This window comes from Sturnus vulgaris, chromosome 7 (assembly GCF_052056855.1).
Source record: "Sturnus vulgaris isolate bStuVul1 chromosome 7, bStuVul1.hap1, whole genome shotgun sequence".
In the NCBI taxonomy this organism is placed as follows: Eukaryota; Metazoa; Chordata; class Aves; order Passeriformes; family Sturnidae; genus Sturnus; species Sturnus vulgaris.
Window position 1 is genome coordinate 28732933 of NC_142249.1, and position 23518 is coordinate 28756450.

Here is a 23518-nt window from a genome sequence, read left to right on the forward strand (position 1 = left end):
ACCACCAAAGCATATGAAATACTGTTATCTGCAGGAACCCTTGGATTGTCCCTACCTACAAATAACTGGCTGTTGAGCTGCAGGCGGAAATGTCCCTCAGCAGGGGCCTCCAGGACCTTCCTGGGGAGGTTGTCCACCTGCAGAGAGGTTTGCTTGAGGTTCCTCTCTGCCCGGACGTAGTGCCACTGGTTGTCATTCAGGGGGGTGGGAGACTGCACCGTGGCTTCAGTGGGGCCATTCCCGACATCTATGGAGAAGGTGATCTCCTTGGGGGCTGGAACAGATAAACAGATGTGAAGAGGAAGTGAAGGTCTGAATTAAATCGCGGTTTTGACATCAAGAAATCTTACATAAATACAGGGTCCATTAACTTTTATGTCAGCAAATAGTACAGGATCATTTACCTCCCATCTCCTACACAGCAGCTTACACATAAATTTCAGCCTGCAGCCTCACTGTTTGATCTCTGCTGTGATTAGACTTGGTTGTGGGTGCCCATCTTTTTTGCTATAAAAATCGCTGTGCTCTAGAAATGGCACTCTTTTTGAAGTAAAAGTGCCAAATGCTGCACAAAAGTCACACAACGGTCCCAAAAGATTTAGGACAAATAATGTTAAGATGGGAGAAAGGATGGAGATCTTTCCAACTACATCTTTCAAAATGCAGGTAATTAACATTACATAATTTGGCTGCATGTGGTACAAGAGAATCCTACAAGCATTTGCCTAAGCCTGACCCAAGATGCATGAAAAAATAGATGAGTGAAACTACTTAATAGGTGATCCTATACTAAAGCTGTATATGTAACACACATCTAGAAATAATAAGGCTCATAGAAACAGGATAATAGTTGAAAAACAAAAGCCACATAAAGGAGTCCACCTTGCTCTGCTGGAAGCCTGAAAAGAGCTAGACTTTTTAAACATTTTTGCTACGGATTATTTTCCTCTTCCTAAAATGACAAATGCACCACAAAGAACCAGGTCCACACATCACACAAGCAGAAGGTTGTGGAAAAATTCTAAACCCCTTGTTATTTTATGCCCAAAAAATTGGATAGGTCTGGTTTTAGAAGCTGCTTCTTAGATAGTTAAGATAGGAAATGCTCCATAGCGATAGACAAAGATCTATTCTGAGCCTCTGCATCTGCTAAAAAGTTGTTTCCCTTTGAAGCTGCTGCTCCATGGAGCTTCCTTGATACAAGGCCTTTAGGCTGCAAATTCCATCTGGCAGCAAGAAGCACAACAACAAACTACTGATGAGAAGTCTAAGTCTAAAAGATATTTTCCCAAACTTTTAAATAACTCATTTCTCTAGGAGTACAGATGTAATACATACGCAGAAGCTTTCACTGAACAATTCTTAGTTTACAGTATTTGTTATATTTGATGCCATTTTACATTTTACTTCTGTATCCCTGAGAATAAAATGTATTACCCTGAAGTGCAACAAAATTGGACCTTGATGTGCAATTAACAGTAAATCACACCTCATTACCTTGTGGTAATCCACCATGACATTTACCACTGGTTTAATGAATCGAAGGGCCTTGGGGCCCTGTTTTATTTAATTTTATTTTGGGGTTATTATAAGCATATTATCAAATTCATAGCACTCAGTTTGTTTTCCCTAAGCTTGACAGAATTTGGAATACACATGTCATATTTCATGTCAAAGCCACCGTGTCTTTTGTCACTAATAAATAACTGAAGTCATCACAACAGAAGTGAGGCAAAATCTCACTAATTAAATTCCCTGCAATTTTCCTTATACACTGAGTAGCAGTTACACTGCACTCACTTAATAGATTTTGAAGTATTCAAGATCCATTACAACTGTGACTAACTTATTTTGCATTAGTGCCCTGTCCCTCATAAACTCTCACCTTGTAGCTGTACCATACACACTGAGTTCCTCTGAAACACTTGGGCTGCATCAGACTGGGTATGTTACTGATATGGAAATGAAAGTAACCACCAGAATGGTGCATTAAATTTTTCAACTTTCAACTAAAATTACAGCCTAAAATCTAACCAGTAGATTTTTCTCTGGAGAACAAAAAAATAAGTATCAGTGTTGAAAAAATAAATTTATACATTTGTTTGTTAGAGAAAGGTAAACCTAGCCATAACAAGATTGTGTATTGACCAAGTCTATACAGGGAAACTTTGATAGAAGAGGTAGGTAAGTCTAGATAACAGAGTCTTTATGTCTCCATCTTATCATCTCCAGACACCTCCAACCATCCAAAGACGGCAGAAAATATGTCCTTCCCAGTCCTCTGCACCCATTAAATTGGGCAAAACCACCAAGATTTCTGAGCAGTGAAACTTACAGCTTATTTCAATCCGTATGAAGTCTTTAATCCCAAGGTTTTCCAAGAACACCCCGGACACGGCGGTGGTTTTGAAGAAGAAGGAGATGTCCGCGCTGACCTCGGCGTGGAGCGTGGGGAAGTGCAGGTAGGAGGCCTCCGTGTTGAAGGAAGCAGCATTCCAGAACTGCCCTGCAAACACAACCCCCTTCTCTATAGTTAATTGGCACAGGACAGCAGCTGCAAGCTGCATGTGGAAAGCCACCCTTTATCAGAGAAATAGTTTTTTGTATAAAAAAGGACAACAACAACAAAGGAACATTCTGTACCTATGGAAATTGAGAAGAGCTAGTACTCACTGTCTCCATAGCAACGCAAAGGGCCGATTTTCCAAGCAGCCTCAGAATTTGATCTGTTTGTGTCAGTGATCACAATCTGAGTTACAGGCAAATGGTCTTTGAAAGCAAGGAGGCCGGTATCATTTGTCCTGGATTTTAATACACAAACAGAAAGAGACAGATTAACCACAGACAAACCCCCCAGCATTCCTCATGCAAGACAATATTTAAACGATGCTTGCTTGAAGATCTTTTGCAGAATTACCTGGAAGATTTATGACAAGTACACACTGTTCAAGGTAAATATGCTCCCATGTATGCTCTATGTTCATATGCAAGAGTGACCACTGAAGACTCCATTTGGGTACATGGCACTGGCTGGGATGGGCTGTAAAGCTGCTTCAGCTGTGCACAACAACTGTGAAGCCAAGGAAGGGCACTGCCATACTGACTAATGGCCATTAATGTAAACTGGGCTCTACTGGCTTTCCTCAGCGGGATGTGTTTGCTGTGGATCAGGTCTAAGTCCAAGTCTGCATTTCTGTAAAGTTATCTGAGGACAGATAAGCGTGTTTTATGCTGGCTTTAGGCTTTCCTCGAGCAGGAAGAGGACAGTCAATGCCTGACCCAGCACACTGTTAGCAAGGGGAAGCCAGACAATTACTGATCCAGCTTCAAGATGGCTGGGACATGACTGACCCTGCACACTGCAAAAACAGCTGCATTGGCAGAGTGAGATCGGACCAAATCGATCCTTTGCATTGCACACCAGTGCACATTTTGGTTCAGCAACTGAAATACTCCAGGTGGATTTACTGCATTGCCAAACTTCTCATGTTTGTTTAGCTGGGCTTGTTCTTCAGCTGCAACTAACACATGGCTACTAGAAAGGAAAAGACAGATTGATTCTTAAAGGATAATTTCTTTGTGTGTATTTTGAGTCAGCTGGATAAAAAGTTGTCCTCAAAATGCAGTGTGATGTTTCGTGGCAGGTCCTTAAGCCAACTGAGTGGCTTTGGCTCTGGCAGGGTACACAGATGTGCATTCATCCCACTGTACTTCATGAACCCAGCTGAGTCCCTCAGGCACCAACCCTGACCTTACCAGAACTGCCCTTTTGAGATCTCTCTCTATCAATTGAGAACAGAGAGGTGAGTGCTACTGAATCTCATCTCTACAGTGATTTGTTTTTTCTTCTGCTTTTCTCAAAGTTAATATTTGCTGTACATCTGGGCACATAAGCGTGGCAGAGCATCCTTCATGGAACCAAATCTCAATAGATTTGGAGAAAGGATCTCTACCTTTGCTCAGCCCAGCAGGGTCTGGACTCAACCCACCTGTCTGCTCATATGTGAAAGATGACATCCTGCACATGGGGATGGCAACACATCCAAAATGCCAGTAATCCCAAATTTATACCCACTGCTCTTCCAGGCAGGTGTGACACAATGCCTCAGGAAACAGGTATCACTGTTTGAGTGATAACACTGCCAGAGTCTGACATTCCAGGCAGGATCCCAGACCTGCCCATATCCTGCTTGTAATGCCAACTTCCATAAATGAACCTCTCAGTGTAGTTCCAGACATGGGAACAGACACAGACTTCTAGCAAAGAAATAATAATCAGGACAAACACTGCAGCTGTGCTCTGACACACAGCCTTGAATGTTTGCTTGGCTAAGTGCTCTACTCTGATTAATGTTAGACAAAAATAGGAGTATTTTGATCTTTTTCATAAAGGCTGCATACATTGCATTTATTTTTCATTGCTTATAATTGCATGCAGCATAGTTAATTGCCTCCTAATGCCAAGGGGAACAGAGAGGTACCCTCTCCGATGCTAACATTTTCTTCTTGCTCCAGTGGGTGTCTGACATGCAAATAATTACAGACAAAGTGCAGGGAGATGAAATTCCCAGGCATGAGGCAGAGTGAGGCCTTCAGTACAGACTCAGGAGGAAAATGATAATGTATGAATCAAAGGTACATGGTCTCAGAATCTCTTCAGGGCAGAAACTCAGTATCACACTCACAGCTTATTGTATCAATATTTAAAAGCCAGCATAAATACTCTTAACAGATTATGAAACTACTGTGACAAAAGCTAAATTATTTTAGTGTTTCTTAGGAAGATAATTAAATTAGGTATTACAGTGACAGAGGAAGAAAAATAGGCAGAATTAATGAAAAAAAGGCAGAAAGGTGCATAGTAATGGTGTTTTCTTTTTGAAAATAAAATTTTTCAGAAATGGTAAAATATTTAGGGAGGTTTCCTTCAAATTTATTTAAATTTTAAAAATAGTGCAGTCTTTTTACTAGCTATGATCAGCATTAAAATAAAAATCGGTATCTTTCTACAGCTAACACTTCAAATATCTACAAAAAACCATGAAATGGTGACATTTTAAAGATATCTATTCCACATCTCTGAAAACTGCATTGCTTATTAGATATTCTGCTGTATTGCATGAAGTTCTTTTATATCAAATTTTATGACTGAATTTTTACTACTTATATGCCAGTGTCACAGTGAACTTTAGTAGCACAGCTCAAGTGTGAGAGAGAAATATATCCTAGAATTAATAAAAATCTTCACTTCTTTGTTAATGCCTTGAAAACTCAATCAAGCTTCTCTTCAAACTCAAATAGCACATTTTATGCATTTTATTCTCTCATACATGGGAAAAAACCCTCATATAATGATATGCATTTTTACACAAGCAGACACTGAAATAAAACCTATCAGAAAAACATTCTGTCCTTCAGAGAACATGTTAGTGTGAGGATCAACATCATCTATTGTTGCAGTTAATTATTATTATTTCACAGTAGGAAATCAAGTTTTTTGGTGAAAGATCAACACCTAAGCGATTTCAGTTAAGAAAAGCTGAAAAGAGAGTGGAAGATACTCTCTGTGTCTTCAAATGTGTTTCAAATTCCTGGTATTCCTGGTATTCCTTAAATGGAACTTATTTCAGACTCCATTTCCTACAAAGCACCACGATTCCTCTTCTCTATGTGCTGCACCATGGCAGCCTCTCAAATGCAAGGTATTATTCCTGAGAGAGCAGGGAAAGAACTTCGTGCACCTGTACAATAACTTCCTGGAGGCACTGCTGTGTCACTACAAAATACAAATATACCAGGGTTTGGACAAAACATTTGAAATTTTGCCTGAAGGGGGCTTGGGGATCACTTCTCATGTACTACACTTTACAAATAAAATTGCTGTTTTCTGATAAAAAGCATCTGCACACTGATGTGCAAATACATGATTTCATCTTTTAAACAAAAGTAAAAACCTTGTTAATTAAGATAATAATTAAGATGAATTATTTTTGTATTGGTTCCCAGAGCTCCTTTTTACCTATATGTATTTTAATTTAGCTCTTCACACACTTGAAAGCAGATTATATTTGTTTTTCCACAGCTGCTTCTCAGGTTAGCCAAACCCACTATTTATTTATCCTTAGTGGGTTTCACATGGCACTCTGTGGCTACCTCCACCAAGCACACCCCATCTAAGTTAAATCCTGATTTCACAAAAATCAAGGCAGGTTTTTTCACTTTCCTGAAAGGAGTCCTCTGCTTACAGAAAACGGTAGGAATAAATTAGTAAACGACAGAAGTTGACCTCCTGCTTACCTGACTTGGCACTCAATTTGGCACAAAATCAAATGAAAAAATCTGAATGTTTTGAGGGTAGAAACCACGCCCAATAAACAGATGAGCTCTTTGCATAAAGGATAGTGTCAATTTGTCCTTTCCAAAGCAAAACCCAAAGCGAACAGATCCAATAATGCCCTTTAAATTAAATAATTGAAAAATTTTTGTTTATGGGTATTAAATACAGTTGGATGTCATTTGTTTGTCCATGTTTGAAGATTAATACCTACATCTACCCAAAGGACTTCCTCAATAAGCTATGAGGCAAGTCACACATCACACAAATGCTCTATGTATGGACCAATTTAAAAGAGATGAAAATAATTTGCTACTAAAGGTGATAGTGCAGCAGCTGGATACTTCAAGGTGTAGTAAAGGCAGTCTCACATGTAAATAACAAATAACTATTTGGATGATAACATTATGAAACTATTTTTCTTCTTCCCGGCTACTACTAAAAGTGTGCTCAACAAACCTTTGCTCGATGGTGTTCTAACAGTGTGTGCCATCATAAATTGCTAATCTCTAGGTAGTCATTTCCATATTTTTTATAACAGATGGTAGAACAGTGGTGCCATTAAATATAATTTATTCTTATATGATCCCCTATTGGTATGTTTTTCTCTTGCACATTAATGGAAACTCTGGCGGGATCTGAGCCTCAGTAGCTCAGATATTCAGAGCAGATTTTCAGGAATACTGTACATTTGGGGAAAAGAATACTATCATCAGCAGATGGCAAGGAAGCACATAAGGAATGGGCCCATGACATAGGCTTCCATCAGGAAAAGTTTTGAGTCCTGTGCAGGACATATCATTAATAATCCAAAGGAATACATTTTAATTGCTATCTTGCCTATGAGCCATATCCAAAAATGCTTTACTGGGTAAAATAATGTACAGCCACAATAAACTAAAAAACACCAGCACAAGGGGACATACCTAACAGCTGAAGGCAAGATGCACTGCCTGCATTTGGCTGAATTAGAGATACAGTTTGGTAATTAAAGTAATGAACTGCTTCTTGACACCTCAGGGACCTGCTACAGTCAGCTCTGCAGGCAACTCTTCCTGGCTGTTGTCAAATGTAGTCATGACAGCAGACATCCAAGACAACTCTATACAGGCCAGGTCACCTCTGGCAGGGGTTAGTTATGAGCTCGTGGGCTCTCTGGAGATGCCTGCACTGCTTCTCAGGAATGGATTCAGTGTGGGGTAGTGCTTGAACAAACAAAACCTGTCAAATCTGGGCTCATCAGGGCTCTCTGCCCTGCTCTCCCCAACCCTTCCGGTTTTATCATCCTGGCTCTGGTATAGCTTGGCACAAATACAGCTCATCCAAGCTCATTCACTTCCATTTGACTTTACTCCTCCTCAAACAAAGCTCAATATACTCATTATACCTCTGGGAGACAAAGGGGCTTTGACAATGGTAATATCCACCTTCTGTTTTGTTCCTCTTATCCTGTCCTGTGGTTTTCCTGATTCTTCTAGCGCCCCAAAGCCACGATACAGAGGTGAACACGTTACTTTGGAAATGGCAAGACTCAAAAGGTTTCATCCCCCAGCAAAGAAAACTGTTCTGGAAGACAAAAGAGGAGGATATTCCTCCAGTTTGAATAATAAGACTGCAGAATAGAAATAAAAGATGGCCAATCAGCTAATTGTTTGAATCAACACCATCCACCACACTTTGCTGAGATGTCTGAGTTTCTCGCACAAAATTAGTTCCAAAGATGCCTCTGTTTCTGTACAAAATTAAAAGCTGAAAAGTTCTCCAAATTCACAAGGTTTCCAGGTGAATACCATCAGCGTGGTTTGCTTTGATGACTGGCTTCGTTCAAGGGTTTGCATTTGAAGTGGAAAATGGATTCCAAATAGAGAGACCAAAGTAACAAAAGGACTTCAGGACACTCATGTGCCTCATCTCAGCATGAAAGAGTTTCCTCCCATTTAAATGCAAGGCTTGGTGAGCAGCAATACCTTAATTGCCAAGGCAAGAGAATTTTGCTTGAGGTGAAAGACAACCTGGGAGAGGTATTTGAAGATACAAAAAATCTCATGATAACACTATCCTGTCAGTATTTTAGTAATGCTTTATTCTTTAGGTGAGTTTAACACATTTCCCCAATCAAAAATGCATTTTTGTTTGAAACAGGGTATATATTTTGAAAAACAATCACTAATATGTCTCATCTTCATATAACTTGTCCCAATGTCAGTGTAGAGGAAGAGACAGAGGAAGGAAGGAAAGAAAGGAAAGGAAGGAAAGGAAGGAAGGATTCCAGGAAGGAAGGAAGGAAGGAAGGAAGGAAGGAAGGAAGGAAGGAAGGAAATAAGTAAAAGAGAGAAAAAAAGTAAAAGAAAGAAAAGAAAGAAAGATTTTCTGAACTAGGTTTAGCTTCAGCTTGAAGCCTCTGGATTTTTATGAATGTTCCCACCCACTAGCAAGTGCTTTCAGCAGTCAGATGACTTTCTCTTTTTTTGGCAGCACACAGCCAAGCCATATCTTACACCTTTTCAGATCCCTTGCTTGAGTCAACAAAAAAGGGTGCAGTTGCAGGTGCCTCTGCTTCCTCATCAGAGATCTCCCATTCTCCAGAAAGTACCATGAACATGCTCCACTATTCTGAAGTGACAGATTTTGCTGTCATCATGCTGTGGAGTTTGGAAGCATGATGAGCCATATGAGAAAATATACTTATCAGTACAATGTTTTAATAAAAACAAAGGTGAAAAATACAAAAGCCTTCCCCATCTAGAATGCTTAATTATAGATCCCTGTTCATCTGGCCAGGGGGACTAACTTGATGTCAAGTGAGAGCCCAAAAATAGCAGCTGGCTCAGGTGTCTGCCCAGATATCATTTAAAAGTCAGCATGCCTAGAAGTGCATATTGTGTGCTGCCAAACACCTGGCACAGGACTTTGTCAGGTCTGCTTTCCATTGTTTATCATTTCTTTCACTGCTCTGAGAAATTAGTAGCTTCTTCTGCACCCAAGATTTAGTCTAGGGAAAACAAATCAAAGCAAAATCCTAGGACTGTCTCCTCTTTGGGAAGATGCTTCAGCTATTCTGGAGAGTTCCTACCTTGGAGCAGCATGATTTATCTAAAAGGAGCAAAAATGATTTTCTGGTTTTCCACTCTGCAGCACCCATTTTATTTCATGCTGAGGCAAATAAATGCATCTACTGCTGTCTTGCTCTTTCCACTATAATGTATGGCAGGTTAAAGTCACAGTTCAGATCTCAGCAGGTTTCAGATTCGAATGCTCGTTATATATCAGGGGGTCAGTGTTCTAGCAGGGAAACACAAAAGCAATCTTCAAGAGGCATGAAATTTCTTATGTTTAGAAACTCTACATAAAGGTCAGGGTTTTTTAGCTTTTATAAAGCCAACCTCCAGTTTAGAATACTACCAAAGTAAAATTTTCTCATGGATTAAAAACCTAAGCAATTCAAGCTCCAAACCAACAAACAGTAGGCAGTTTAGTGGAGGTAACTTGTAAGCATATTTATTATCATGAAATTAGGAGAAACAAGTAGCTCTCTGAGCTGCCAAGGTAACGATGCATGATTTCCAACATCTTTCTCCCATGAGGGTTTTCCAAAATCTAATAAAAGTGTACGCTTCCTTAACTTCTTTCTTGTGGGCTTTAATTGGCTTTTTCCCCTCAGCCTGGCATAAATTTTCATAGAATGTGTAATTTGTTATACTTTTGAGACTTCTCCTTCTCTAAGATGTTTGAAACGTGTCTGCTTGTTCAAAATCATTGGGGGTGTGGGGGGGGAAATGGAGATAAACATTCACAGCATAACTTGTTTAAGTCTCATTTCCTGAGGAGACTCAGCTGAAATATTATAAACCTGCATTTAGCTTTCACCTTGCATTGCTTTGTATGATCTAATGGTGCAGTGCCCTGCAGTCTAAGACTGCAACCCCAGTGTCTGCCAGCATAACACCCTGCTCTGCTTGAGCAGTGAAAGATGGAATGTGGATTATGAAAAGAGCCAAGCACCAGGAAAAACAGATGCTCGTGATGCTCATGTGCAAATCTCGTCAAAAGCGCATCTGATAACCAAACATTAAGGAAGAGAGAGATTAACATGCACAGCCAGGCTATTCAATATAAATCACATTCATAAGCCAAGATTTACATAAATATCTTCCTGAAGAAATCCCCTTACAGCTATAAATTTTGAAAGTAAATAGTGACCCCAGGGATAGAAAGGGTCCAAGCAAATAATCACACTGTCTAGAAATCAAGCAACCAAAAAAACCTAACACTTACAGTGACCAGTAATTTCTGATTTTTTTTTTTTAATTTTTATTTTTTTGTAAGACCCCTTACCATTCCTTTTTACCCATTTTAAGTGAAGGTTTCACAGGGCTAATTCAGACAGTGTTTCAAACACAGCAGCTTATGACAGCAAGACTTTTCTTGTCACCTTCCATTACTCATAATTTCTGAACTACTCGAGATTAAAATTTTTTCAGATAAAGGACAGCAGATTCTGTCAGTGAGTGTTCTAGAAGGGAGACTGAGTGAGTAGAATTTTCACATGTATTTTCAATGTTTCAAACTGTACTTCCAACAACACTCATGTGGCATTTCAGTCCCCTCAAACACGTTTGGAAACTTCATCAACTAGCTCTTGGTGGCTGGAGTGTCTCTGAAAGTGCAGAGAATGACAGGAGATTGTGAGGTGGCCTTCCCAAATTCATGCAGCATCAGAGCACAACAAATGTCAGAACCCAAGGCAAGGTTTGAATTTTCATGCTGTGACACAAACTTCCTATGGATACTGAACAAAACCTACAGAAGCCAAACAACTCTTCCTGTTGACCTTAACAAGCTTGAGATTCAGTGCAAAAGAAAGTTAAGCACATTAAACTGTTTCATAAGAGAAATACGAGCGTGTTTAGTAGTACATATTTCTTGTTTAGCTGTATCTGAATTTTGCTTTGCAGGCCTCAATTTTCTGCTTCAATTTACAGCTATGAAACAAGCTCATAGAGCCTTTACTCATGCAATGCTCCAGCTGAATCAAAACTTTTAAGGAAATAAAATTATTGGATTTAGTATTCAGAGAAAAAGATTTTTTTGAAGTCCACCCATCCCAGCAACCTGCTTCAGCCAGCTGTCTTAGGTTCAAAAAAGATATTTGAGGTCAAATCACAAATTCAAATTCTAGTTTCATTTTCATTCTTATCAGGTTCCACTGAAGCCATTCAAATTTCCTGAACTGCAAAGCAGGAAACACTTAAGCCTTCTTGCCTTACTTCCTATCCCCAGCTCTTCACACAGACACTGCTATACACATGTTAAAATTATTACCATTCTTCTCTATCTGCGTCACAGTTGCAAAAATATCTCATATCCAGACAACTTTCTTCCAATCCACATGCACACTGTTGAATGCCCGGAAGAGATCCTCCCCAGTAAAGATGCTTTTCATTGGCACGGCCAACCCACCAAGCAAATGGCATTCCATCTGGATGAAAGGGGAAAAAAAGGAAGAAAAAGAGAAAAGAGAAAAAGAGAGAGAGAGAGAGAACTTGATAAGCAAACTGGATTGTCCCGAGAATGCAAAAGAGAATGGAGGTGAACATGCTAGACAATACTCAAAGAAAAGATGCAAACTGCAAAGTAATAAACCACAAACGTTGTCCCAGGTTCCATTTCATGGAATACATGTTGAGAAAGCAATGGTTCTGTTGTGATCCCATTTGGTTTGAGATGCAGCTGTTTCACCTTAGGGCTCTCATGCCAGTCACGCACGAGAAGCTCGGCACCTTTCAGCTGCAAAGATTTTGGAATGGTGAAGCCAACACCACTGTCTGCACCAGCTGTGTCCAGTGGTTTTTGTGTGACCCTGGGGGACAGATCTGATCACTGAAGGAGACTGAAAACAATTGTCCTGCCACTACTCACACTGCACAGGACACATTGTACCACACAGTACTGGACAAGGACCTCCTGCAGTGTCAACTGGTTTCGCAGGAGCCTCTAGCCCTTGATCTGGATTTCTTACCTTAAGAGTAAGATATAAAAACCAGAAATGTACAGAAATAATACACTAACTGATCTACTACTATAGTTTCTAACGTGGTTCCTCTCAAAACTAAAACTAAAATTTCTATCGGTTTCTCAGGGAGCAAGATTAGGAATTTTAATGTGTTTTCCATGGGTGGAATTTGCAAATGTAAAGCTTGATAAGATATTAAAACAGGTAGGACATAAATGGGAAAAAAATATTTCTCTGCTTGGGAATCAATTTATCTCCATGAAGCTATTTTCTATCTACAGGAGCTTTAAGATCTATGTATTTATATAAACCAAGACAGTTTTTTTATTCACATTTCATAATCCATTATGCATTAAGCATTAATAGTCACATAGAGTAAGCAGAATCTGATGTAATGAAATTCACAGATGAACATTTTCTAAGACTGCCTTGTCTTACAGCTCAGCTAACTTTTTCATTGACTACTTAATCCTTAAATCAAGAAATGTAATCAGTTATACATACAGGTAGATGGCAAAATTTAACAAAACTGACATATCAAGACTTTTTGATCAAAGGAGCTTGGAAAAATAAACTGTATGGCTAATGAAGAAAGATGCATCAATTTACTCTTCTGCTTTACTAACATTATTAGTAGGGAGTATTTCTCATTATACAAGGCAAGAAAATCTAAATTATAAAATGCAATCAAGGTTAACTGTAGAATGTAGGGGACTAATTAAAATGAGTTTTAGAATCACTTGGCAAAATTAATTCATGTTTATTTTTCTTCTAAGCTTAGACTGCTGAACTGTAAATTCATGAAAAAAGGAAAATAAAAATAGGAAGAGCAACTCCACTCTCATGATACCAACAATTAAGACATGACGAATTTGACCAATACCCAGAGGTACTCATTAGAAAAACACAATCCAAGTACATCTAAGGATTCATCTTACAAAAATGTACACATTCATTTTAGGCCTCATATTATTGCCAACACATTTATACTTTCTTTTCTATTCAGCTGATTTTCTTGCAGAAGTTGATTGCTGCAGCCAGTGAAACAGTTCTATACTATGTTATTGGGAAATTACTCAGTAAAGCTTGGAATAGTAATGCTAATTGAATAAAAGGGTGATTTGTCTAGGAGTAGAAATAGATATTATACAGAAATGCTTAATCTAATTTTAAAAGTGCCCATTCTGGAAAAAAATATTTAGATAAAGATAAATTCTTCAAGCCAACAGCAAATAATGGTGTTCATTAATCAAATACAATCTGTGTCAGTTTCCTTTGGTGGAAGTCATTATATACTTAAACATAACAGTGAAATAAGCATTCCTGTGCGTCTATTAAGAATAAGTAATTTTCTGACGTCTTTTTCAGATCTGTTATTATTTGTTTTATTGAGCAATACCAAGCAAACACATGCACATTCAGATTTATGGTATAGACTGGGAAAGTGGTAGAAGCACCACAGTTTGAGTCATTTACAACTAAAATACAAAGCAAAAAAACAGAGCAGTCAACATTATAAGAAAAAAACCCCTCAGATTGTCAAGGGAACAGGCTATAAAAAACCAGTGTCTTTTCCAAAATTCTATTTATTAGGCAGAGTTCTGCCACCTTTACCCAAGATGAGTTGATTTTTTTCACTAACTAGTCCCCTAGAAATCAATTGTAGTATTAAGGAAAATTATGCCCTGATTCTTCAAAATTCTTTTCCACATGCTTAGTCTTTAACACATGAGAAATCAGAGCTTTTCAGCAAAGCTCTTCCAAATCTATGGTACTTCATCAACACGTGCAGAGTTTAGAAATTCTGAAACTTATATTGTATGTCATATACCTGTAATGTTGAAGTAAAGCAGTACTTCACAAACAATGCCAATCAATCTGAGTTTTTCCAGAAAGTTTACACCATTATACCTTGGCAGAGCTGGAGGATGTCTTGCACTGAAAATGAGTTTGGTCAGCTTGTGTTGATTAAAATTCTTCCTTCTAAGTCTGTAGATTTGTTGCAGAATCTTCACTTCTGTAATCATGGTACTACAATTTTTTCAAAGCATTATCAATTCTCCATCACCTCAAAATGAATTCATTTCCCTTCTGTGATGAAGCCACAGACCAAATCAATGACATAAAACAAGGATTTAAAATGACCCCATTGCCTTATGGTAACTCAAGTCAGTATAGTTCTACTTTAATATTTCTAAGCTAAAAAGTCCATTAATAAGAAGTGCTAATTCTTCATTATGTGCTTACACTGTCCCTACCAATACATTATTTAGTAAAAAAGGCTGTCAAAAGCCTACTGCACAGTTAAAAATATTCTTTTCCACGCGTTTTTTTTTATATTTATAATGGAAAAAAATCCTCTGTAAGAAAAAAATTTTCTGGTTTTCTTTGAACACCATGCTATGGTTTTGAAGGAGAATATGTGTGAAAAAAAATCCCAAATTGAGTAAAATAAACAAATCCCAAGTGAATGAGTTCACCAATGCTAGAACAGTGACTAGTTTCTTTCCAGTGATTTCCTTCTGCACTGCTTAAGCTGCCTTAGGAAGGTTTCAATTTTGATATCAAAATCTTCAAAAAAGGCAATTTTTTCGGTTGTATTTCCTTTGGAGGATGACAGTAATGTCATTGTCTGCAAGCCTCTAGAAACAGCTGTGATATTTACACCACTTTTTTTAACCATAATTTAATATAGTATTATAAGAAATATAACTTAAGCATAATATAATGGTATGAATAATATAATGATAATAAAATATAATAATGATTAATTATAAAATAATATGAAAGAAGTGAGCAGGCTTTGTATCAAACCAAGTACTCCTTTATGCTGTCAGGCACAGACTGTAGAAGGTATGGCTGGCACAGATCCTCTGAAAGGAAAGAATAAGGGGCATCACCCAAAGAGCCAAGTATGACTCTGGAAACCCTGACACAGACAACAATGCAAATCATGGACAAGAACTGAGTCTGTGTCCTCCAGCAAGGCAGGGAAAGCCAGGCTCCTCTCCACTGTCGGTTCTCAGCAGATTTCCTGTATTTCCTGCAGCAGTGTGCTTAACCCAGCTGTTCCCTGGTATCTCCCTGCATGGATCTGCCTCAGCAGCAGCAGCACCAAGGCTGGCACTGACCTTGTTCCTCACCAGCACAGAGCGTGACACACACATGGAGCTGGCTCCCAGTGATCCTTAGGAGTGCAGATTGAGATCAAATTCACCTGCACTGCGTGTCTGCCTCTTCCAGGGACAAGAATGGCTGAATATGTATTTGGTGTCCTTCTACCAGTTTAAAATAAATTCCCTTCTTCAATCTCCCTCATACTGACACTTGTCTCATTTTCTGCGTTAGGAGGCACTGACATTTGTAGCAATACAAGTTGTTTTCAAAGGTTTTAGGTTTGCTCATATTCTAAATGGCATTTTAAAAAAGATTATTTGCATAGGCACTCAGAAGCCAAAGGAGTGGCAGAAGCAGCACATTCCCACAGCATTTATACACACTATACACTTATCACTGCGTGTATCAATTTCAAGCAACTTCAGTGGACTCAGTTTGCCTCTATACAGGCAGAGTCTTAGCACTGACTTTTATGTTTATATAGTGTGAGTTAAAACAAAGCCATGCTTTTTTAGAAGTACTATATTTAAAATATTTGTCAAGATTTGTCTGCATGATTTGTCAGTTCTTGCTATGGCAACAAACAAAAATCTAATTATGGAAACATAGCAAGATAAATTGGATCCTGTGTTAAATTCCTGTGCTGTATAAACCTAGTCTGACACAGCACTTACCCCTAAGACAGTCAAGGTTTCTGGTGAACCCAAGTTATTGAAACAGGTCAGTTAAAGGTCTTTTTCACCACCAGTTCAGGCCAATTTATTTGCATTTTGTTTTAAAACACTGAAAGCATATTGTATTCAAACAACATAGTCTTGGCAATCTTCATGTTCATTTTGTCCTCCAAATTCAAACCAAGTTAAGCAGAACTGAATTTGTAAAATCTTACATCTATAAAGTTTACTGATGAAAATGTAAATTAATTTACATCTATGCTGTTTTCTCTTAAAAGGAAAGATTCACATATCAAGAGGTAGCGAAAATTAGGAAAATACTGATTGTAGAATTGCACAAAGAAATCAAAGCCAATTCTTTGAAACCTCACTCAAAACCATAAAATATCTGTTTGCAGTAACCACCTCAATAATATGAAATTCTGCAAATGGCTCACCTGATACACTGAACAATAAGTGAAGCAAGCAATTAACAGATTTTTTTCATACATGTCTGTATATATGCACACACCTATGAGGAAATTTTAACCTGAATAGCTGAATTCAGAGGCCAAGTCAAAGTACAAATTATCATCTCACATAATAATTTTTAAAGGCTCTTGAATAAATGGAGAAAGCAGTGAGAAGGGAAAACTGACTATTTTTGCAAGGGTTTAGTAAAATCTTGCTTGCCCACACCAAATATTTTTCCATCATAACATTTTTACAGTCTTTTATATTGGATTTTTTTACATTCAATTGACATAAAACCAAATTCTCCCCATTTGGCCTTTCAACAGGGAAAAAAAAAATAGAGTTATGATAAATCAAATCAGAAGTATTTAAAATAATTCTGGACCAAAAAAAAAAAAAACAAATTGGAGAAATATTCTATACTTAGTTGAAAACACTTAATTAATACCTTATTAGAGGCTGTTTGTTCATTGAAAAAGTCTCTGGTATTAATGACTCAGAATCAGTACTGGTTTAAACAACAATTCCCACCACTGGGAAAATAAACTGATAACTCAAAGCAGGGTGAGCTCAGGCTGTGCTGCATTAACCAGGGCAGGCTGCCCATTCTTTGAAGGGGATGCTGAGACTGAACAGTGAAAATGCTGCTCCCTGCTTTACAGCCCTTGGCGAGGGTCTCGTGGCTCTGCCCCCACCATGTAGAGCCAACACCCAGCCCATGAGATGTCAGGCTCTCTGCACCTCACTAACAGCCCTGCTTTAAAGTCAAGATCAGCTTACCTTGGGGAAAAAAATATGTAATATGGACCAGGAAGAAATGAGAATCCACAATGACATGGTTCCTATGAACATTATTTGCTCAGTGAGCCACCAAGCCACCAAGTTGGTTTTGTACCACACTACTCTGCTTCCATGAGTACACATCTGTCATAGACATAATGACTATCTAATACTGCCTTCCTTTACTTAAAACCTTCCCCATGGCAACTGCACCAGTTTAATAGTCCTTTTTCTCTCTTAAAACTATAATCCACATATCACTGCCCTAATTTTCAGAGATGACAAACGTGGTTGTGTTGGAAATCACATGTGGTCAAACTCTGCACCATGACAGTCACTTTTTGTATTGTGTACCACTGTGCTAGCTAACAGTACTAAGAATCTCACTGAATTTGATAAAAATTTCTGGTCATATTCTGTCATTATTCAAATCAGCTATCCAAGAGTGAAGTAGTCCTGGCTAATGCCAGTGGAACTACTCAACAAGCAAGATCACAAAGTTTGCTCCTCATTCTAAAATTATTTTTTTAAGTGTGGTTAGGAAAAGGGGGGAAAGGCAGTGCTTTGCTGATGTTTTGTTTCTTGTTACACAGCTTTGCTGCCAAGGTTCACTGCTTTCACAGAGTCCCAAGCTGAAATAACAGCCTTAAAAAAACAAAGGAAAAAACCACATAGTAGCATTTGCCTGCTTCTCTTAAGAAGAGAAACTGCTCTCCCTCTGGAGCAGCTGTTATTGTAGTGTGCTCTGCTCTTCTGGAGTTGTTAAGATATTCTCATAGATGAGAATGGGCAGAAAGAAAGTAAATAAACACAGACCTTTGCTTCTTGTACATTTAACAGGAGCCTAATGAGCCAAACTGCTGAGCTGCAATGACAGATTTAATGCCATTGCTCTCTTAAGTGAGCCTCAGCAAAAGCAAAATCATCATCAAGCCTATGAGAGATAGATTTGAGAATGAGCATAAGGATTTCAAACTCAAACACTTTTAGATGTAGAGGAACATTAAATCTACATCCAAACTAAAATTTTGTGCCTCATGAATGTCCCAGCTGAAGGCTTAAGAAGGCTGAAAATATTATAAGTACTTGCATTCTCCTCTGCCAGCCCAGGCTGGGTTTTTTCTCAATAAATTTCTGGCCAAGTGACAAGTTTCCTGAAAGATGCAAGTGGGACTCCAGCCAACAACAGAACCTATGTGAGCAGCTGAAGGCATACAGGTTGGGAAGGACAAGCAACAACAAACAAACAACCCAAAGAAGATTACAGCTTTTAGGGACAAATGACAAAATAGGAACCGGCAGCTTTGAATCCTCAGCAGTTTTGCTGAAGATGATCTGAATATCCTACCCCACTGAAACAAAAAAATTATCTCATTTCCTTTATTTTCTGCATTCCAGCTCACCTTCCCTTCAACACTGTCTCTCTTGCTTTTAACTCCTTTTCTTCTTCCTCATTCCCCTTTTCCCATTTTCTCTGTTTAGTCTAAATCCTACAGGTAAATTCAAATAAACAATCCTGACACTGCCATAGCAGATAAGCCTATGACATTGATGCATGTCCTGCCACATCCTTATTCTGTTCTGGGACCAGAAACCCATCAATGCTCTAGATTCAATTGCAAGTGAATAATAACCATGGATAAGCCACAGTGGGCTCCAGTGCAAATCTGCCTGAGCCAGAGGAGCAGCTTCTGGATTTTTTTTCCTATGTCATAGATATAGCCAGTAGGAATAATGGCAATCAGATGAACCTATAATTTCTTGCCCTCACACCGCTCAACCAGCTCTTCCATGTTCATCCTCATCCTCATTACCAGTATCCTCTCACCCATTTCCACTGGAATGCTACCTCGTGAAGTGGCTCAATACAGTGCCCAGGAAATGGCCTTTCATTCTTAATCAGTTCTTCTGCAGAAGTATATAAATGGTTAGTGAGTGCTGAATTAACAGATTAATAAAGAGAATATAAACCAGATTATGTAATTCCAGTTCTTGTGAAAGTGCTATGGGACACTGAATGATCATGTGTGATTTGGGGGTTTTCTGTACCTGCAGCTGACCAACACTCCCCAGTGGTTCTCCAGGGCCTGAGGAAGACAACAAGAGTGACACTGCAGCCCCCCAAAGTCAGACAGTAACACAGCCACTCTCTCTGTGTCCTACTCAGGTCTTATCCACATTATCTTATGAGCTAACTGTTTGAGGTGCCCACATGGAACAGAGGAAAGCATAGAAGAGATGAGTGAGTTTATAACTTTAGACACATCATATGCTCTTCAGAGTTTTCTTTTTAAAGCGTTTTATAATGGATGTGAAAGGGCCAAAGGGAAAAGAGAGAACACTGAACTAATGCACCTTACAAAATACTACAAGGTGAGAGTAATAGTTTATCACTGCGGTTTTTGTTCTTAAATGCTATTTAAGTTTTCCTAGATGAAAGCACTTTCAGAGGCTAGAAATAAGATTGCAGAGGACAGAGGGGAATAACTGAAGCATCGATGACTATGAATAGTGCATCAAACCATAAACAATTAATTTCACCACAAGAAAACTTGGTATTTAACTATTATTCATGGAAATGTTGAAGTGAGAAAACTTTTACAGAACAGTAAAACTACATTATAAGCAACTGTCCCAGGAAAGACTTCCAGGAAGAAACACTTTGTAGCCTATTAATTTACTGTCATTTTCCAGGAATAATAATGGACAGATCCAGCAGCCAGTATAGAAGCATCCAGCTCCAGTGAAATCAGGGTAGCCATGCTGATTTGGACTCACTGAGCATCAGGCTGTTCACAGGAGAGAACAGCTGAGGCTGGAGAGGACCTCTGGAGAGAGTTTAGTCCAGTCTCCTGCTTCTAACTGTTTTGAAACAGATTCAGGATGTAAGAATTCCTTAGAAAAGCTCTGTGGCTGTTACTGAGACAGGCAAAAGCACCATCTGCAGGTATGCAGCAAGTGATATACAGACCTGAAGGACATATTTGTAAAGGGGGCAAAAAAATTTAGTTATATATTTGATCCATTTACTCTTGAATTATCCATCATGACAGCTCAAACCCTTGGGACTGGGCAGGATGAAGTATAACAACCTTAACTGCACCACTTTGCACCTCCTGCACTCCAGTAGTGCAGCAATGGAGTCCCCAGCTCTGCACACCTCCCAGGCTCAGGTGCTCTCACCTGCCGACCAGCCTCAGCCTTTCACCAAGAAAACCCAAAAACCCCCAGGGCTACAGTCTGGCCAAAGAGTGGTCTGAAAGTCAGGGTACAACTCAGAGCAGGTTGCTCATTTATGAACAAAAGGCAGCTGGAGTAAAGTTGAGTTGAATTAGGATTAATTCAGTTCTTGCTAGAAATCATGGGCAGTTGGCTGGATTATGCCCACAATGGATAACTAGAAAAGGAAAATTGATAAAATGGGGACATTTGGGACATTTAATAAGAGACTGGATGAGTTACAGAAAAACATGCTGTGGAAAGCAATCTTTGCTTGGTCCTTTGGGAGAAACTACATACACTAATAACAGTTCATCCCCACTCCTTTATTTTGAAAAGTGTCTGAGTAAAAATGGAATTACCTTACTCGACAGAACTGTTTCCTGTATATGCAGTTTTAACTACCAGCATTAATAATGAAAAAAGGATCCTTATTATTACTTTTTTTACCCTTGTTCACGTTGCACCAATATAATCGCTAGTGGCTCAAATGGACTGTCTTCAGATTTGACAACCCTCCACAAAAGACAGATTAATTTGTTCCCATTGCACTTGCAGTGGCAGCTTCTAGGAATAATACAATCTAGATTCAGGTATAGAGAATCTTTATTAGCACTATTGATTCATGAAGCAACGAGAACACACCTTGTCCTTCAGCTCCCAGGTTAACACAGCACAGCTGACAGGTAGAGAATAGCATCTATTTACACGGGGTGAATCCCAGCAGGAAGTCATTAGGACAATGCAATTTCCACAGTGTGCCTTTTTGGAATGCAACCACTGGCTGGTTCCTGAAAGTGGCTGATAATGATTACTGAATTTCATTACTCAGATTGATCTCAAAGAAATCAGAAAATATCATCAGTAAATATGCTGAATATCTGAACTGGAGTAAAAATTGAAAAAACCCTCACTCTTAATGGAACATAAATTAGAAGAGATAATAACATATTGCTAATCACTTTAAAGCTGCAATCCCTAATTAAATAAATTAGAGGATTTTCTTAAAATTGATAGTAGCACTCTCAGATATTATTGGGATGATGTTTCTGCTTTGAAAAGATACCTTTGGAAAATGAGATCACATCTCAAGTTCTTAATCTCAAGTTTCCTGTAATATTACTTGGGTAAATTATCATCTTGGGGGAAGTCCAGTATCTCTCCCCATGTAGTTGTAGATAAAAAGTCCTAAGTTTGGGAGTTTTGTTTCTTTTGCTTTGTTATCAGATTTTTGTTTGGTTTTGTTTGTTTGTTTGTTTTTAATGGCAAAAAAAAAGCTGTCAAGTCCCTGGGAAGAGCATGCAATATATCTATTGTCTTCTACAAGACAGGCATTGTAAACAACAACAAAATGACACCAACACTCAGAAGAAAGCTTAGAGAATAATATAAGCACATTTCTGAGCCTTACACCAATAATGAGCCAGCAAGGCAGCTGGGACAGTGTATAAACCCCACTCTGAGCCTCTCCTCCGACCCTTTTGTCACATCCCTACTGAATTCAAATCTCACAGGGCCAGCTGAACTGGATTGCTTATTTTTTGTTCTCAAAGTGTGTTAGTTGGCAAAAGACAAATCTGAGTTGTACTTCCTATGATCAAAAAGTCCAGCACAGCAGTGCAGAAAGTCTGATTCTAAGCTGTTTAAAAAAAAAAAAAAAAAAAAAAAAGAACCAATCAACCAACCAAAGTGAACAAAAAACCTCCCAATAACTTGTCAAACTGCATTCCAGTATCTCTGAGAGGCATTACTGCAACTCATTAAACTTCTTTATAGTCTGATGTGTTACAACACATTACAGAGCAATGGTAAATAAATAACTGCTGATTTGACACTGCTTTCAACTGCAGAGCAATTCTGCTTTCCTCAATGTTACAATTAATGTCAGCAGTTAATGCCTTAAGTGGTGGAATCGGGAACTCAGCTACGATAAACACATGCAGTCAGATTTCAACTTAAGGATATACCCAAACTGCAGCATGGCGTTAGCTCAGCTGTCCCTGTCTCAGGCTGCAATTACAGTTCTGTTGGTCAGAGCAGCAGGGGCACCATTTGTCATCCTAAGGAAGGCTGGAGTGCTGTGAAATTGGGCACTTTGGAAAAATGCAGCTGTAGCAGAACATATGTATAGGCAAGACCATGAAATGAACTGGCTCCAAGCCAGCACATAAAGAGAAAAACAAGAGAATGTAAATGAAAAAAAATCATAAAACACTGTACTCAGAAGATACTTCTATTGATATATCCTGACCAGCCTTAAAGGTCAGGATGACAACAATCTGTCTTCTCTGTGGGATTGCTTAATCTATTTGCAGCTCTTTTTTCTTCACCTTGTTAGCAACAGGTTTACGTCTTTCAAATAGATCTTCTAATTTTTGCTGCTTAATTGGTCTCAGGTTCCTGTGTATCTCTCTATACAGCTATAACAAACATGGGTGTGTATTTACATTCCTGCACAGACTATAGTGGATAGAATATGAACTGTTCAGCTCTGCTCTGTAGCTCTACTGTAACTAACAGAGATTATTATGCAGCTGAAGACAGTTTTCTGCTCCTAGAGCAGAAGAAAGAACTGAGCTGTACTTTAGCACTGCAGTGAATACTGGAATGGGCAGAGGCTGCAGAAGAATGACACCCATGTAACCTCGAGAAGCCCTAGTCCTTCCTCTCTTTCCCAAAGCTGAACAGGCCTATGTGTCTTCTGCCTTTAATGGTGAGAGAAAGAGCCAGCAGTGGAGCCATTCTGTCTATCTACAAGCATCTCAAAGTGAGAATCAAGAACTTTACATACAAAATAACTCTCTACCATAGGCCTTTCATCCCAGCTGATGAGACAAACCCTTCTGTGGGCTGCATCAATGCCATGAATGAAAGTCCACAAGACTGTCACATCCGTCACCATCTTTCCTTCCAGCGGTAAGGCTCCTG

General features: G+C 38.8%; 1 protein-coding gene across 1 annotated transcript in view; it reads right to left on the reverse strand.

Moving 5' to 3' along the window:
• Positions 1–23518, reverse strand: part of CNTNAP5 (contactin associated protein family member 5) — a 269015-nt gene that overhangs the window by 40807 nt on the left and 204690 nt on the right. Inside the window, exons 14-17 of the mRNA XM_014871836.2 lie at positions 11657–11813; positions 2674–2801; positions 2336–2506; positions 56–274 (exon numbers count right to left, since the gene is read on the reverse strand). Coding sequence (XP_014727322.1) covers positions 56–274; positions 2336–2506; positions 2674–2801; positions 11657–11813 — 675 coding nt within the window. The remainder of the gene's footprint in view (positions 1–55; positions 275–2335; positions 2507–2673; positions 2802–11656; positions 11814–23518) is intronic.